Raw genomic sequence first — 19,013 nt, forward strand, 5'->3', positions numbered from 1 at the left:
TGTGACGTCAGATGTGTGTGATTGGCTAGCGACTTCTCGTGTTAATTAATTGTAAATACTTTCTCTCAGTTAACCGGAGAATTAATAATGTACCTGTAAGGATATATACAAATGCCGGTGAGTATTAACTATACTGATAAAATGTCCTGCAATACTTTATATACTTGAGCTGCAGTTATCTACAGGGAAAAAAAGTATGTGATATACTTACTATAGCAATAGGGCATGTCTCCAGATGCGGGTTTAAATATGACATGTGCTGGTTTAATCCTCTCATCAAACCCCCACCTCTTCCGCACACAATTTAGACTAGAGGGAGGGTGAGACAAAGAGCAGCTTATCTGGAAAATTTCCTGATGCAGACACTCAAACTAACATAAAAACTGAATTATTTATCTCATATTTGGGCGATTGAAAGAAGAGAAGGCGGAACCGTTTGTGACCCGGTTACATCGCGTATTGCTGCATCCAGCCTCTCACACTCGCTGTTCAGACCCAACCTCGACTGGAAACCACAATGTCGGATTGCAGAAGGGAGTGGAACCGGGAAGATGAGCTGCCGGTGTACTTTGCTGGACCGATCATCACTGGACCGAACCAGCGCAAAAGCTACGGGATGTTTGATTCTGTGGAGGGAGCGTTTGAAAGCAAGACCATCGACTTCGACAATTATGCAGTTGGAAGGAAAGGGGGCCGCACCCCGAGGAGCGGAAGCCGGGAGAGAATCCTGGACATATGCGACTCCACCGGCAAGACCTCTGGTGAGGCCCAAATGGGCTCACGGACCACCTCTCCAGGGGGAGAACATGGCTCTCCGGGAGTCGAGACTGAGCTTTCCTCGGGGATGGAAAACACACATGGAACGGTAGCATGTGATAGATGATAAAATGTTTTTAAAATGCACAATGCATGTCAACCTGATATGTATACATATTCATGAGTAAAGCTCCGCTAAAAAAGTCCGCATTTACATTGGGACAATGTGGTGCTGAAGTGGACAGCAACCACGCAAAGCAGTCATTGTCGTACTGAGGCAAACGGTGGGATGACAGTGTGTGATCATGTGACACTACTTCAGTAATTATTGTGGTTACGTGAGGGCGCTAGCCGCTCTTGTGCTAACCACATACTTACAGTGCACGTGCACACTTTCTCCGTGCTTGCGCTTCGTCGATTGTACTGTATTGTCTGGGTTGGGGAGGGGGCATCAAACGGGGAACACCGAGCCGATCCCGGGAAGAAACCATTATGTCTGGGACCAGTTGCCAGGCGCACAACCACCCCCATCTAACGGTAAGAGGGAGTAGACGTGCTTGGAGCTGTTGGAAATCCCTGCTGCCAATGCCGGAAGAGGAGATTAAATTCTAATCGTGGCCGGGGGAAACACTATCCTCTAGCACCAGACATTTATAACTTTAGTTTTAGGCTATTGGCCGTTATTATCCATTTTACATTGTGTTCAATTAGAATGTGAAGGATGATTCCTCTTATCACAGACAGTGAGAGTGAGCTCTATTGTCTGTATTGCTCTATTCAATCGAGTGACGTAATGATGCAAAAAATTTGAGCTGAAAACAACGTTAGGCTTTCACAAACATTATCAAGATCATTTATAGATAAAATGTTCTGGATTAGTATAAAGCCATTCATTTATCTTCTGAATCGCTTATCCTCACGTGGGTTGCAGTGGTGCTGGAGCCTATCCCAACTCACAACGGGCAGGAGACAGGGTGCTCCTGACCTGGTTGCCAGCCAGTCACAGGGCACATGGAGACAAACAACCATTAATGCACACACTCTGGCCTACGGACATTTTGGAGTGTTCGATCAGCCTACCATGCACATTTTTGAGATGTGGAAGGAAGCCGAAGTACTTGGCGAGAACCCATGCAGGCATGGGGATAACATGCTAACTCCACACAGGGAGGCTGGAGCTGGGATTGAATCACCAATCTCAGAAGTGTGAGGCAGACATTCTAACAACTCTCCTACCGTGCTGCCTTAGTATAAAACCAATAGCCCAATAATAAATGCCTTTGCTGTATTTTTATTATTATTATTTTTACATCTGAATTTCTGTACCTCTCCAATTACAACTGGCATTTCACTTGTATGTAATACGGATTATTGAATGTAGTATGACGAATTACATTATTTCATTGTGAAATGTATGACAACTGTTCAACACTTGATTTCCTTGTACGTTTCCAGGGTGAGAGCTTGCTGATTAAAGGAGGTCGAGTGGTCAACGACGACCAGTCGATTTACGCAGACGTGTACATTAAAGATGGATTGATCAAGTAAGTGCACAATATTTTAATCAAATCCTGCTCTTGCAATTACATTCTACCACGTTCAAAGGCCAATCATTTTATAAATGTTTAAAAATATTGGATTACAATACAATTGCAACACAATCATCAAAACAGACAAAAATACAGTTAAAGAGGCAGTTATTTAGCGTGATCTCCCTCAACACTACTTCCCTTCTTCACAACTTCACTTGAAGTGAAGCATGTGACAGTTTGGGTGAAATACAATTCAGGGCCTCTCTTGAACCTTAACCTTGACTTTACTGCTATGTCAAATAAACTGAAAAAAAGTCGTCGTTAAGCAACTTCTCATTTCATCTGAAGACAGGTAGGGGAGAACCTGGTTGTCCGTGATGGCATCAGAGTGATCGAGGCAAATGGCCGCTTGGTGATCCCAGGTGGGATTGATGTCAACACCTGTCTGATGAAGTCCTATCTTGGTGTACGCCCTGTTGATGACTTCTTCCAGGGCACCAAAGCAGCTCTTGCAGGAGGCACGACAATGATAAGTGAGTCTGCTAGAGATAAGATAATAAAGTAATTGCATCAATATGGTGCGTGTGCTTGACGTTTGACCCGATCCCACCCAGTTGACCATGTGACCCCCAAGCTTGGGGACAGCCTGCTTAAGGCTTTTGAAGTCTGGCAGGAGGCTGCGGACAAGATGGCGTGCTGTGACTACTCCCTTCATGTTGACATCCCTCAGTGGAATGATTCAATTAAAGATGAATTGGAGACGCTGGTGCAGGAGAAAGGTACATTAATGTCCACGTTGTTATTCCAAAGTGGTTGTGGCTTCTGCAATTATGTTCACGTTAATTCGTAATTTGGGTAGAACACCAGAGACAGATTTGCAACAATATGGCCTTGTGCTTCAATCCTGTTTAGGGGAAACCACAGAGGCAATGCACTGTCCTCATTATATAATGCTGTCATGGAAACCGAGTACACATTTTGTTTGTAATCTGATAGAAAAAAAGACAACAAAATAGCCGATTTTGTGATTCACAATGTTCAAATACATAGTATCAATGGACAAATAAACAATATTCAGAGCCTGCATTTTTTTGGTGATCAGTTTTGTGATTATTTTCCTTACATGACTAAATGAAGTTCATCATTTGTCATCCCTTTTGTCAGGTATTAACTCATTCCAGGTGTACATGGCATACAAGGATGTGTACCAGATGACAGATACTCAGGTAGGCATTTCATATAAAAGGAGGATAGGGTGAAATTTAATAGTCCAGTTTATTAGTTGTATGTGCTATTCTTACATTAACAACATGTTTTTCTCACTTCCCCAGCTATATGAAGCCTTCTCCTTCCTGAAACAAATTGGTGCCGTGGTGTTAGTTCACGCTGAAAACGGAGATTTGATAGCTCAAGTAAGTTTAACCTAAAATATTTTCGCTTGTAGCCATAGTGGCACCTTCTCTGTTCTTAACTGTGGGACCATGCAGTATGATGATTCAGTGGAATGGTGTCTTCGGATTCATAATATACACTACAATACCAAATGTAAAACTTACCGTATTTTCTATACAGTAAGTCACACCCAACAACTTTTGAAAGGATATTTGTCCTTATATATAAGCCCCACCACAGGTTTCTTCACAGAAATCACCAAAGCTGTTAACCATGTCGCTGCAATAACAAAGAAGAAAAAAATACTCTCAATTTTGACTTATTTTATAAATCCATAATGCTTGAATCGTTGTCTGAAAAATGCAGTAGGTCTACAAGCAAAGTCTTTGCGTTGTAACAGATCATACAATATATGTTCTACTGATGATGACAGAATAGGCCTCCATTGATCACCCTCATCTACTGAAACATAACTGCAACAATGGAGGCTTTTAATTCAATACTGGAATATCTGATAGATATTTACCGTAACACACTTCAAGTAATTTCGTAGCCATATTGCATGCACTTACACAGAAATGTAAAAGAGAAAGTCATACATACACATAGGTCAGGCTGTCTTAAGGGCAATTACCAATCTCACAGTTAAATTTATCTATGATTGACAACACAACTCTACATTTCTGTGTCCCCACATGATTATAGTCCCTTCGTCTCTCTGGGTGAATGCATTCATCAAATCAATGAATGGATGTGCCAGAATTTTCTCCAGTTAAATGTGGAGAAGACAGAAGTGATCATTTTTGGGCCAAAAACAGGAAAGGTCAAAGATAAGCAGGCACCTTAGCGCAATGTCACTTACAGCTACAAATCAAGTCAGAAACCTTGGCGTAATTATTGACTCAGACCTCAACTTTGATAGTCATCTAAAGTCCGTCACTAAATCTGCTTATTACCACCTAAAAAATATAGCCAGAATTAAGGGGCTTCTGACTCTACAAGACATGGAAAAACTTATGCATGCATTCATTTTCAGCAGACTGGACTATTGCACAGGTGTCAAGCCGATTCCAGAAAGGGCCTAGTGGGTGCTGGATTTTGTTCCAACCGATAACGCGCAGAGAGTTTAACTAATGAACTTCTGCTGAAACAAGCAGGACCTGACCAAGTTTAACTGATTACAAATGTAAAAGATCTAAGTGGTGAAAAGGTGTCCTCTTCATTGGTTGGAAAGCAAACCTGCACTCACTAGGCCCTTTCTGGAATCGGTTTGACACCTGTGGACTATTGCAACGGTATATTTACAGGTCTTGATAAAAAATCAGTCTGGAAGCTCCAGCTAGTACAGAATGTTGCAGCCAGAGTCCTCACAATACAAGGAAAATGGACCACATTACATTTGTTTTGAAATCGTTACACTGGCTTCCAGTGAGTCAAAGGATAGACTATAAAATACTACTGCTCGTCTCCAAAACACTTAATGGCCTTGGACCAAAATATATGCTTGATTTGTTGGATTCCTATGAAACATCTAGACCCCAAAGGTCATCTTGAACCGGTCTCCTGTATGTTCTAAGAACAAGAACCAAGCAAGGTGAGGGAGCATTTAGTTATTATGCTCCTCACCTCTGGAACAAGTTACCTGAAGGTCTGAAGTATGCTCAAACTGTTAACTCCTTTAAATCAGGGCTAAAAACCTTTTGTTTAGCACTGCATATCCATAACTGTCTATATATTTCGATCTCTTTGCTTTCTATTCCTCTTATGCTTTATCTCCATTGCTGATTTCAATTATTAGCAGTAGTAGTAGTATGTAGTAGTATCATTATTATTATTATTATTATTTTTTTTATTCTATTCGTGACTAAATGCGATTTTTATGTATAATTTTATTTCCTTATTCGATTGTATTTGTTTGTAGATTCTATTGATTTAATGTGATTTTTATGATCTTAGTGTGATGTAAAGCACTTTGAATTGCCTTGTGTTGAACTGTGCTATATAAATAAATTTGCCTTTGCCTTTGCCTATGATTTAGGAACAAAGAAAAATCCTCGGGATGGGAATCACAGGACCTGAAGGCCATCCTCTGAGTCGTCCTGAAGAGGTGATGCTTACCATTTGTCTGTCCGAACAATGACATTTCTGTCATTCCACCTGTCCATAACAACCAAAAATCAAGTCCAATGTGGCATACCTTGATGACATATTTTTTAGGGAGAAAAATCATCCATTCATCTCTCCATCCATCTCATTTGCCCTTGCTTCTTCCAAGTGCAGGTGGAGGCTGAGGCAGTGTTTCGGGCAGTCACCCTTGGAAACCGTGTGAATTGTCCTGTCTACATTACTAAGGTGATGAGTAAGAGTGCAGCTGACACCATCACTCAGGCCCGGAGGAAAGGTCAGACTCTCATTCCTTCAACCCCAAATTGTAGTTAATCCTATACAGCAGCCAAGGAAATAAGGCCTCCCTGTGTTCTAAATATTATGCAAATACTAACAATATATGCAAATTCATTCTCTGTTCAGGTTCTGTAGTCTTTGGAGAGCCCATCACAGCTAGCTTGGCCACTGATGGTTCACATTACTGGAGCAAAAACTGGGCCAAAGCTGCTGCTTATGTCACTTCCCCTCCTTTGAGTCCTGATCCCACAACCCCAGATCACCTCCACACACTTCTGGCCTGGTAGGACCCAAATACCTGTATTTTTTTTCCCAAGTCTGGCTATGACTGCAATAATCCAGCCCTCAGTAGGTGTGCAAGCCTATAAATGAATGTGTAGTTATTTTTAGTTGTAAGTGCGACATAATGTGGATTTTAAATCATGTTAATGACACCAAAGGACACACATGCAGGTTTTTAATGCTCATTATTTGAATGGAATAATAGTCACCGCAGCAGCTCACATTATAAACAATGTCAAACTTGATTTAACTAAAGAAGTTTGCTTATATGCTTGACATGGAGGACAAAAAAAGAACAGCAAAAATAAAATACATATAAATATACTGTATATTCAGTACTTTATGATCACTGTATACCAAATGAATAACGGTAGTCAAACACTCACTCTAAATTTAATGTACAGTGTCTTTTTTTTTTTCTTTACCAAACAAATATTTTTAGTGCCCCCAATTCTATAAATAGCAAAGGAACATGAATCCTTCATCATCTGTTGCCTTGGCTACAACGTACCTCCCTCATCCTGTTCAACCTCCTCTTGGTGGGTTTTAAAATTAGTTCCACAGCATCTCTTTTAACTGACTGCGACATGCTTAAGAAAGTTTAAGAGTGGCGGTTTACAAAGTAAACTATCATAAACCCAAGTACTATTATTGCATGATTGACTTTCCACCTACTATATGCTTGAGATCCAAGATGACACAAAGCACTGGTATTTTAGGACTCAAATACAATACACTGGTCTTATGTAATAGTGGGAAATGTCTTCAATTACTTTAAAATTACCAGAGAAAGGTCATTCAACAGAGAAATACAGAGCAAAGAAGAGACAAAATATTGGGTGTTTGGGTAAAATTCTTGTTGGGTTTTATATTCTGCAGCAGCTGCAACCATGTCAAGGTAGCTAGCACTGTTAGCTGCGTGAGCACAGTCAAGTGCACAGTCCAACGGGGACTACTTTATGATTACAGAAAAAGAGGCTCAAATGAAAACTGTACCTACTCTGATCCGGCAGTGGAAGAGAACCTCAGGATTAAAATAACAATGTTAGAGTTGGCTGAAGAATTAGAAAAAACATAATTGAAAGAAACTGGACTAGCACCCTACAAAATTTCATAAATGTGCCTAATGTTTAAGACTGAATTTTGAATGATCTTCTGCATGTGCCCTCTAACTGGTTGACAACCATCCTAGTCAGCCAGAATAGGTCTTCTGAAGATAACATTATAGAAAATGAGTGGATGGAGTTTTACTTTGCCTTAATACTCAGGGCAAGGAAGTCACAGTTCACTGTTTTTACAGCATAATCCCAACAGAAGTGTCAGAAAATGGTAGCCTGACAATCTGTCATTTATCGCATCATCAACAAGTCCTTATGTAGAGGTTGTGTCTGACTAGCTGGCAAAATATGACTGCCTGACAGAGTGACAGGCAGTGATTGGCCGTCAAGGCATCCATCAACTTGAATTGTGCCACAAGCAGGTATTTGATAGTTAGTGAGGACACCAATAGGGGGGTGACTGCTTTGGGTTAGACAAGGGGTGGACATGTTTTTCTTTTTCAAGGGCCACATTTTTTTTTGAATTTAACAGATCAGCCAAGACATAAGTAGATGTGTTTAAAAGTTAGTTTAAAAGTTTAGATTTTATTCATATTAAAAAGGAAATATAATATTAGGAAAAAAAACCTTTGCATAATTAGATTTATTGTTCGTAAAAATCAGCAGCTACACAACAATTCAAAAGTTTCGGGTCACTCAGACAATGTTGTTTTCCATGAAAAGTCAAATAGTCATAATTTTGATAACACATTTCTATTCAATTTGCCACTCATTTAATGAAAAATTATTGTCTGTGTGACCCAAAACTTTTGAATGTTCTATAAGAATTCAGAGGGCTTAAGAGTATTGAAGAGATGATTGAAGTGGGTGAATGTCATTAACACCACAGTGACTGAAATGGTTAAATAGTTAGAATACATGGCAAAGTGGGTTGTTGCATGCATCAACCACCAAATTGTTGTTGGAAATATATTTTTCTTTTTGTGTAAACTTTCTAATGTACCCGTGTCTGTCATACAATACTACGAGGGGTATTCAAAAAGTAATGCACCCAAATGTATTTTAGAAAAACAAATTATAATAGCAACATGTATTATACATCAAAAGAAAGGTACAAGTGTGAGGATTACATTTTTACTTCTCCACATAGTCTCCACCTGTCTCAAGAGCTACAGTCCACCTATGAACAAGGGCATGTGTACCAGTGTTGTAGAACTCAGCCGGTTGATCTCTAAGCCAATTCTTGACAGCAGTTTTCACTTCATTGTCATTGCCATATCGGTTGCCCCGGAGTCCTTCTTTTATTGGACGGTAGTCTGACGGTGCCAAATCAGGAGAATATGGCGGATGTGGTATCACAGTCCATCCAAATGAAGTGATGACCACCATGGTCCTGATGCTTGTGTGAGGACGTGCATTGTCATGCTGGAGGAGCACATTTGCCATGTCCAAGTTGGGCCAAACACGTTGAATTCTTGCTTTGAGCTTCCTAAGATCTCAATGTATACCTCGGAGTTAATGGTTTCTCCCTTCGGCAAAAAATCCATAAGGATTACACCTTGAGAACCCCAAAAAACGGTGGCTATAATTTGCCAGCTGACTTTTGGGCCTTGAACTTTTTGCTCCGTGGTGAATTTGGGTGACGCCATTCCACTGATCTCCTTTTAAATTCAGGTTCAAAATGGTATACCCATGTTTCATCTACAGTAATGAGGGATCAGGGGTCAGAGGGGTTTCTCCCTCTGCAACAAGGAATTCGATTACAGCTCTCTGTTTCTGACGAGCTTCAAGAGGGGCAGCCATTTTGGAAGCCAGTTTAAACTTTAAAAATCTGAAAATAAGAAAAACACATATAACAATCACAAAAAGGTGTGTCCTATCATGTTTGTGCCAAATATAAACAAGATTGGTAAAATCCTGTACGAATAATGCACTTGAGTGCATTACTTTTTGAATGCCCCTCGTATTTTACTGTCAAACAACTGATGTGAAAAGGGTTATTAACACAAAACCTTTGTTATGCATTCCTTTTAGTATAATAAATTTATGATGTAACTGTATTTGAATGCTTCTTATAACAGTCATTAGACTGTCATAATCATAGCATGACCCCTGCCATGAAGATAATTAAACGCTTATGACATACAGTACTGTATTGAATGCTTATGGCATTTCATATTCTGTCCTAATGCCAAGACATTCAAAATGTCAACTTTGCATCAAAACTAGTGACATAATATACTGATTGTCACTCATATTGATGGCTGGTTTCATTTCATGATTATGACTGTATCATAGATTTTGTATATTATTACCTTTACAGTACAGCATTTTATTCTGCTGCATTGTTAAAATAAATGTGTGTTGGTTATGTATCATGTTTTAACAGTGGAGACCTGCAGGTGGTGGGAAGCGCTCATTGCGCATACAGCACCTCTCAGAAAGCAATCGGTAAAGACAACTTCACACTAATCCCAGAGGGCACCAACGGAGTGGAGGAAAGGATGAGTTTTGTATGGGACAAAGCCGTGGTAAGAACAAACAAAATGTGTCCGAGTGAGTTTGTGTGTTTGCACATATATTTTCCAATTTTTACATGACCACACGAACGATAAAATTGGTCTTTGACGAGTCCTCGAATGGACTCATTGACCGTGAAACAGATGATTTATGTTTACATTATTTTTCAAGATACTGTTCTCGAATGGACTCATTTACCATGAAAACAGATGATTTATGTTTACATTATTTTTCAAGATACTGTTTTTGAACTCAGTGGCTGCTATTGAACAATGAGTATTTACAGCCAGTCTTTGTAGTTCAAATTAATTGGATGTCTGTTGTTGTCAATTGCAAGCAATGAGTAAAACTTTATTGAGCTAAAAACACAGTTTTCATTTAAAAAATCTCACCATGCAGCACACCAAACAAAATATCACAACAGGTACAAAGTTGTGTTAATGGTGAAATCCAAAATTGTGTTGTATCAATGGCAACACTAATATACTGCAGCACAGTGTTAGGTAACTGTTCAAAGGGAGTAAAAGCGTCAAACAGATGGCGTTTGAGGCTACCTCATTTGATCTACCTCTTGTCCTTCAATTCTCTTCCCAGGTCATGGGGAAGATGGATGAGAACCAGTTTGTGGCTGTCACTTCCAGCAACGCTGCCAAAATCTTCAATATATACCCACGTAAGGGTCGTATAGCGGTGGGCTCTGATGCCGATGTCGTCGTCTGGGACCCTGACAGCACCAAAACTATTACATCGAAACAGCAGCAGTCGGTGAGAACAAAGCGGGATAAATAAGCAGTGACGGATGGCAAATGTAGAAGGAATGGGAAAAGGACTGGGGGCAGGATGAGTGTGAACAGGATTAAAAAAAATGAATAAAAGATCAAAGAGGCCATCCTGCATGTTAATTTGCCAGAAATTAACGGCATTAGACATGGAGGTCCGACCACAAAAAGAGGACTTACAATTTCCACAGAAAATTTATTAAATGCATTAACGATACTATTCAAATTTGAATAGAATTTAGGTTAAAATCAATATATGAAACTGTTGCTGTCTGTCATGAAAATCTACATTTTCAGTCAATGGATGGTTTGAGAAATGAGACTAATGGGAGGTCGCATACATTCAAATAACCTTTCATGAATTTAAATGAAATTCCTGGTCTGCAGTATGAGGCAATGTTTGATATATTTTGTCTGCTGCCCGTCTATTTTACAGAGGCCCTTAATCCAGACTGCTGTCAGCTTTAGGTTCTAATCCCCCTCAACACCCCTTCACCCACCCTGCATTGCCATATTTAAACCCATCCCCCTGATTTTTTACAGTTGATGGGCTCGCTTTGCCCCGAGCCTTTACTTATGTTCACCCCCTTTCTTCCCAAATGCTGCAGTTTTACTGCATGCATTATTCTCTCGGAATCAAAGCCTGCAGATAGACGAAATCTCTTTCCTGCCCTTTGTTTCAATTTTCTGGATTCATCGACATATGCTAGGGATGCAACGATACAGTTAAGTCACGGTTCTGTGTGATTTTCGATATGAGGGACACGATTTTCGGTCCGATTCAATACATTTAATGTTCTGAAACAAAAAATACAATTGTTATTCATTTTTCTTATTTTGCTAACAGCAAAAATAACAATGCCATCATATCAACATGTATTTTAGTGCATAATATTTATGTGCTTACTTCTGACCTGAAGAAATTTTGTGTTAATGTGCTTAGAACAATCTTACTGTTTGTAAAGCATGCGAACCACCGAAATTGATTCACTAAAATAAAAACTCAACTGTGTAAACAATCAGAACAAAGCAACGTGCAACTTAAGGTTGGACTGCTGTAACCACAGTCTACTTAGTCTTTAAATTTTTCCCCAGAAAAATGAGTTTATCGATGTCCATTTGTGTCACATACTGAATTAACAATATTTGATTGATTTGGCCTGTTTAACTTCCATTCAGTCATGGCGTTTTTTAATTCCTCTGAAAAGTTAGCACTTGTATGACTTTAAGAAACGGGACGAGTTTAAAGTATCATTGTTCATCATGTAATGTATCGTTACCGTGAGGTAGCTCTCAGTGGCCCGGTATATCCAGCTGTCTGTTGTGAAAGCGAGGTTGTTCGTAGCAGCCAAGTCGATAACAATGTTTTGGCGCACTTTAATGTAAATATCCGGAATGACAGTTTTTGTGAAATACGTACGAGAGGGGATAGCACATGGTGGATCAAGTTTTCATTAGGTACGAAAAGTCATCATTTTCAACCACAGAATAAGGCTGCAAAGCTTTGGCAACAAATGTTCCAACAGCATGTGTGATTTTCTTATGTTTATCGGCGGTGAAAGTGTGCTTCTTTTGAAAGGCGTCCGCAATGCTGAGCTTTTCAAAGAGAGCGCTCAGCTTTGACTGCGCCCCAGGCATTTTAGCGAGCGCACACAAGAAAAAGTTCGGAAAATACATTTTGGGAGCTCTTTTTTCATTGGGATCCAACATTTTTGTGTATTGAATTGAAGAGGGCATATCAAACGGTTCAATAAAAATTGAGTATTGATGCATCCCTAGTGTATACAATATAATATGTATAAGCTATAATTAATTTCACCCCAAAAACTTCTTGTCTTCACGTAAAAATGAAAACAGTTTTGTTTTGTATATTTTAATATTTGTTTGTGTCAGCATCAGTCTATGATATGATGTGATATGTTATACAAGATAGTTTTATTCCCCTGAATATATACCGTATTGGCCCGAATATAAGACAGTGTTTTTTGCATTGAAATAAGACTGAAAAAGTGGGAGTCGTTCTATATATTCGGGGTCTAGACATTATACCCATTCACGACGCTAGATGGCGCCAGATATCATTGAAGCGAATGCTGAACTTGAGGAGTAATGTTCTGTCATGACAGATCTCAGCTACTATATATTAAGTGTAATTCCCTCTCGAGTCGAAATCACGACCCAAGCTGTTTCTCTTTTACGGGCTTTAATCACAGAACTTGATTTGCCTTGACAATGCCTTGATTTGCCTTGACAATGCCGTGAGAACTGAACAATACAAATAAAAATATACATAAAGTCAGATCACATAAATATATACATTATGTCAGATCCCTTTCACTCCACACTGATAAATCTATACATGAAGTCAAATTATATCCACACAGAAACATAAAACACAACATGAATACATAACTACACTAACTAACAGAAACTACCGTAACTCAAATAACGCAAACTAACATATAACACAAACTAAATTACCTCATTGGCCGCTTTACTCCAGAGGAAATTAGTTCAGCTTCAATTCTTCGATGCACTATGCACTTTAGATGTTTCCTTGTTGATCTTGATCAGAGGTACCGAAAAGTTGTCTGCACTCTACAAGTGTTCATCTCAAGTTTAACCAGTTTGCATGATTTTATTGCAATGTTTTTCCTTTTCAGATTTGTTTCAAGACTACAGTTACAGTTAGACTTCACTTTGATGGTTAATGCAGTTATTGCAATTTTGTTGTTTTGTCACAATAGATTGGTTTATTTACATTTCAAAAACCAGAAGCCAATTATTTACGTACGAATGTGATTGCACTTTAGTTTACATATTTAAATGTTCATATATTAAGATTTGATTGAAGCAAAATAACATGCTTTTTCGCTCAAATATATTGTTATAATCATTTGTTTCAGATTTACTGTAATTATTTTCTGGATAAAAATTAATTTGGTGTTCAAAAAGTCTTTTTTCCAACTTGAGTCTTGAAAAAGGGGGTCGTCTTATAATCAGGGCCGTCTTATATTTGGGCCAATACGGTATACAGTGCCTTGCAAAAGTATTCGGCCCCCTTGAACCTTGCAACCTTTCACATTTCTAGCTTCAAACATAAAGATATAAAATTTTAATTTTTTGTCAAGAATCAACAACAAGTGGGACACAATCGTGAAGTGGAACAAAATTTATTGGATAATTTAAACTTTTTTAACAAATAAAAAACTGAAAAGTGGGGCGTGCAATATTATTCGGCCCCCCTTGCGTTAATACTTTGTAGCGCCACCTTTTGCTCCAATTACAGCTGCAAGTCGCTTGGGGTATGTTTCTATTAGTTTTGCACATCGAGAGACTGACATGCTTGCCTATTCTTTGCAAAACAGCTCGAGCTCAGTGAGGTTGGGTGGAGAGTGTTTGTGAACAGCAGTCTTCAGCTCTTTCCACAGATTCTCGATTGGATTCAGGTCTGGACTTTGACTTGGCCATTCTAACACCTGGATACGTTTATTTTTGAACCATTCCATTGTAGATTTGGCTTTATGTTTTGGATCATTGTCCTGTTGGAAGATAAATCTCCGTCCCAGTCTCAGGTCTTGTGCAGATACCAACAGGTTTTCTTCCAGAATGTTCCTGTATTTGGCTGCATCCATCTTCCCGTCAATTTTAACCATCTCCCCTGCCCCTGCTGAAGAAAAGCAGGCCCAAACCATGATGCTGCCACCACCATGTTTGACAGTGGGGATGGTGTGTTCAGGGTGATGAGCTGTGTTGCTTTTACGCCAAGCATATCGTTTTGCATTGTGGCCAAAAAGTTCAATTTTGGTTTCATCTGACCAGAGCACCTTCTTCCACATCTTTGGTGTGTCTCCCAGGTGGCTTGTGGCAAACTTTAAACGAGACTTTTTATGGATATCTTTGAGAAATGGCTTTCTTCTTGCCACTCTTCCATAAAGGCCAGATTTGTGCAGTGTACGACTGATTGTTGTCCTATGGACAGACTCTCCCACCTCAGCTGTAGATCTCTGCAGTTCATCCAGAGTGATCATGGGCCTCTTGGCTGCATCTCTGATCAGTTTTCTCCTTGTTTGAGAAGAAAGTTTGGAAGGACGGCCGGGTCTTGGTAGATTTGCAGTGGTCTGATGCTCCTTCCATTTCAATATGATGGCTTGCACAGTGCTCTTTGAGATGTTTAAAGCTTGGGAAATCTTTTTGTATCCAAATCCGGCTTTAAACTTCTCCACAACAGTATCTCGGACCTGCCTGGTGTGTTCCTTGGTTTTCATAATGCTCTCTGCACTTTAATCAGAACCCTGAGACTATCACAGAGCAGGTGCATTTATACGGAGACTTGATTACACACAGGTGGATTCTATTTATCATCATCGGTCATTTAGGACAACATTGGATCATTCAGAGATCCTCACTGAACTTCTGGAGTGAGTTTGCTGCACTGAAAGTAAAGGGGCCGAATAATATTGCACGCCCCACTTTTCAGTTTTTTATTTGTTAAATAAGTTTAAATTATCCAATAAATGTTGTTCCACTTCACGATTGTGTCCCACTTGTTGTTGATTCTTGACAAAAAAATTAAATTTCATATCTTTATGTTTGAAGCCTGAAATGTGGCGAAAGGTTGCAAGATTCAAGGGGGCCGAATACTTTTGCAAGGCACTGTATATTTCATAACACATTTCATATTGTTTATGCAGAATATACAGTATATTTTAGTATTTGTTATTCTTCTTCTCTCAGTCTTCAGAATTTAACATCTTTGAGGGTCTGGAGTGTCGTGGGGCTCCAGTGCTAGTGTTGAGTCAGGGTCGGGTGGTATTTGAGGAAGGAGTGCTCCAAGTGCAGCAGGGTACTGGACGATTCATCCCTCGCAAACCCTTCCCAGACTTTGCTTACCAACGTTTAAAGTTCAGGAACCAGGTACACTACAGAGAAGAGAGCTCTAAATGTATTTCTTGAGTAGTATTAGGATAAACTTTCCCCATTTCTTTAAACAGATCAAAGACAAAGGAGTCACTCGTGGGATGTATGATGGGCCCGTGTTTGATGTCGATCAAACCCCAAAATATATCACCCCTTCACCTTCGGCCAAAACATCACCGACCTCGCACCTGCCTCCACCAGTACGCAACCTTCACCAGTCCAACTTCAGCCTATCAGGTTAGACATAATACAGCATCTCTGTGTATATATGTACAGTATAAATTTGTGTACTAAAGTAAGGGATTTGCCAGATGTCTAATCTTAAAACGACTTGGGCATTTAGGAGCATTGCTTGAGAGCTTGAGGTCAGAAATGACTTCTTTTAAGGAAAGAGCACATTTGGAACCATTTTGCCTGTATTTCTGATTAAACTATTGTTATCCTCAGTTAAAAAAAAAAAAAAGGAAAAAAAAGTGTTTTCTCTCAGAAATACGGACACTAGGCAAACCTAAATTGAGAGTGTGACTGTGTAAGAAAATATTTCTACAAACAGTTGTGACATTTTTTCCCCTCAGTGAACTACTTCGAAAACTTAAAACTTTAAAAAAATTAAATACTGGATTTATCATTAATAATTGTAATACCACTGTTTGATTTAAAATTTTTACTTACTTACATTGATTCTTAATATTCAGCGTTTTCATCACAAATTAAATTGTCTTTGCTTTGATTAAAATTTGCAGGGGCTCAGTATGATGACAACATCCCTCGCAGGTCTGGCCATCGTATTGTAGCACCCCCTGGAGGTCGCTCAAACATTACCAGCCTCGGTTGAAGATGCACAAATAGGGGTTTCGTGGGGATTCACCAGTGTATGTGTGTGCATGCGCTATGTTTCCCTATTCTACAGCAATGTGAGACACACAATCACACCATAAAGATCTGCCTTGTAAGATCACACTGAAAGAACAAATGCACATAATATTAGTGATTTACAATCACTCAAATCATTTGAGCATTAAAATTTACATGCAAACTCACTTTAAGATGATGGAACCACTTCTCTATTTACACTATAATGCAGTCTTCTTTTTAATAGCACAATTTCCACTAAGCGTTCCCCACATGTGCTGTTACAGCTGGTCACTCCATCTCCTGGCCTCTGTATCCACATCATCAACACCTGTGCATTTAATGTGACTCGTATAGATCCTTTTTGCACGGACATCAATTTAATACATTTTGGTTATGCACATTTTTATTCAGATGCTATCTGTAAGATTTGAGCACCTTTTGATGTTTGAAAAATAATCTGAACACTGCAAACATAAAAATTACAAAGTTGAACAAGGCTTTGAGCATTGCAATAAATACAAAGTAATTAATATATTGGTGTTATAGTTTTCTGCCAACCACATTTTGTTGTTCTTAAAGTTAATTTAACTATTGTTACTAGCAAAAAAATAGTTTAGTTCCCATTTAATTTTTATTGAAACATTTCCGCAGACTGTTTTCGCTTTAACTTTCCTGATTTTTGTGATGTTGTTGGTGGCTTTGTATATACTGCATTATTTATTTATTGTTGCCACTTTACGTTGCTGTTGTCTGAGCCATTGTTGATACAATAACAATAAAGACTTGACAAAAATGGGGAGTCCAAAAACTTTCTTGCAAGTGTACACACTCATTGACCACATACAACACACCGGGAAACTACTAATGTCAAGTTTATTTACACAACACTTTCACAACAGCTGCATGCAGCTAGCATGACAAGATTATAGTACATGTGTTATTGTTGTTGGTGAAGATGTGTGTAGTGTATTTTTACGACACTTTCTTTTTTCTTTTGCTGTTTGAGCCATTGATGAGACTATAACAATAAACACTGTTGACAAAAATGGGGAGTCTAAGCACATTTACTACAAGGTTCATCATCACAACATGTATCTGCAATATCCATTCAAGTCAAGTTAAATTAAAGTGTTTTCGCAATAGCTGCAGCGTTTTGGAACGTGCTTTACAGAACACACAATACAAAAACAATGATGAAATTACAGCGTTAATTTTATTTTGCCTTAACGAGATGTCAAATTTGTTTATATCGCCTTACATCACCAAAAATCCCCAAGAGCTTCACAAACTCACTGCTGACATCAATGTGTAAAATAATATAATAGTAATTAATAATAAATAACGGGATATGAGTAATATGATTATCAAATCATACATGAATATTAATAATAGCAAATACGGTACTCTTAAAAATAGAAATTAATGATGACTTCCCCTGATCTAAACACATCGGTATTAATATAGCTGTTAATCACACAAAATGAGCTATTATTACCAGACCGCCTCATGTAACTTATAATAAAATTACAGTAATATTAGATATCACTATGTGAGATGCAGTGCAGTTCCATGGAACTACAACCACAATGATGAACAGGTTGTTAATTAAAACCTATAACATTGCATAAAAAAAAAAAAAGAATCATGAGGATCACTAAATTACACAGGTGGACCTAATGATCAACCTTCTGAAAACTGATGCACGTTCAGAAAAGATTATTCCACAATTTCTTTTATACCGTATTGGCCCGAATATAAGACTGCGTTTTTTGCATTGAAATAAGATTGAGAAAGAGCGGGTCGTCTTATATTCGCGGTCTAGACGTTATACCCATTCACGACGCTAGATGACGCCACTATCATTGAAGTGATGTTCTGTCATGACAGATATCAGCTACTCTCCCCATTCATGGCGCCAGATATCATTGAAGCGATGTTCTGTCATGATAGATCTTAGCTACTCTTTTTAGTTTAACCAGTTTGCATGATTATATTGCAATATTTTTCCTTATTCAGATTTGTTTCAAGACTACAGTTACAGTTAGACTTCACTCTGATGGTTAATGCAGTTATTGCAATTTTGTTGTTTTATCACAATAGATTGGTTTATTTACATTTCAAAAACCAGAACCATTCATTTACGATTGCACTTTAGTTTGCATATTTAAATGTTCAGATATTAAGATTTGAATGAGGCAAAATAACATGCTTTTTCTCTCAAATGTATTGTTATAATCATTTGTTTCAGATGTACTGTAATTATTTTCTGTATAAAAATTAATTTGGTGTTCAAAAAGTCTTTTTTCAAACTTGAGTCTTGAAAAAGAGGGGGTGGTCTTATAATCAGGGCCGTCTTATATTCGGGCCAATATGGTAATTTAAAACCTCTTGGGATCCGTCTTACAACCATCCAACAGAGGCAAATAAATACACTGACTTGAGACACGGGCATATAGTTCTTCTTGCCATGTTTTCCCTTTTTGAATCCATTTCTCCTTACACCAGTAGATTCTGTC

General features: G+C 38.6%; 1 protein-coding gene across 1 annotated transcript; it reads left to right on the forward strand.

Moving 5' to 3' along the window:
• Nucleotides 1-308: 308 nt before the first annotated feature.
• Nucleotides 309-17,532, forward strand: crmp1 (collapsin response mediator protein 1). The gene is made up of 14 exons (XM_057844642.1): nucleotides 309-865; nucleotides 2,212-2,300; nucleotides 2,637-2,821; nucleotides 2,903-3,067; nucleotides 3,453-3,514; nucleotides 3,620-3,700; nucleotides 5,719-5,787; nucleotides 5,961-6,081; nucleotides 6,210-6,366; nucleotides 9,813-9,954; nucleotides 10,538-10,708; nucleotides 15,460-15,639; nucleotides 15,717-15,879; nucleotides 16,386-17,532. Exons 1-14 carry the CDS (start codon nucleotides 518-520, stop codon nucleotides 16,475-16,477), a joined length of 2,025 nt encoding a protein of 674 aa, XP_057700625.1. The 5' UTR covers nucleotides 309-517; the 3' UTR covers nucleotides 16,478-17,532.
• The last annotated feature ends 1,481 nt before the right edge of the window (nucleotides 17,533-19,013 follow it).

Source organism: Corythoichthys intestinalis, chromosome 8 (genome assembly GCF_030265065.1).
Source record: "Corythoichthys intestinalis isolate RoL2023-P3 chromosome 8, ASM3026506v1, whole genome shotgun sequence".
Taxonomy (NCBI): domain Eukaryota; kingdom Metazoa; phylum Chordata; class Actinopteri; order Syngnathiformes; family Syngnathidae; genus Corythoichthys; species Corythoichthys intestinalis.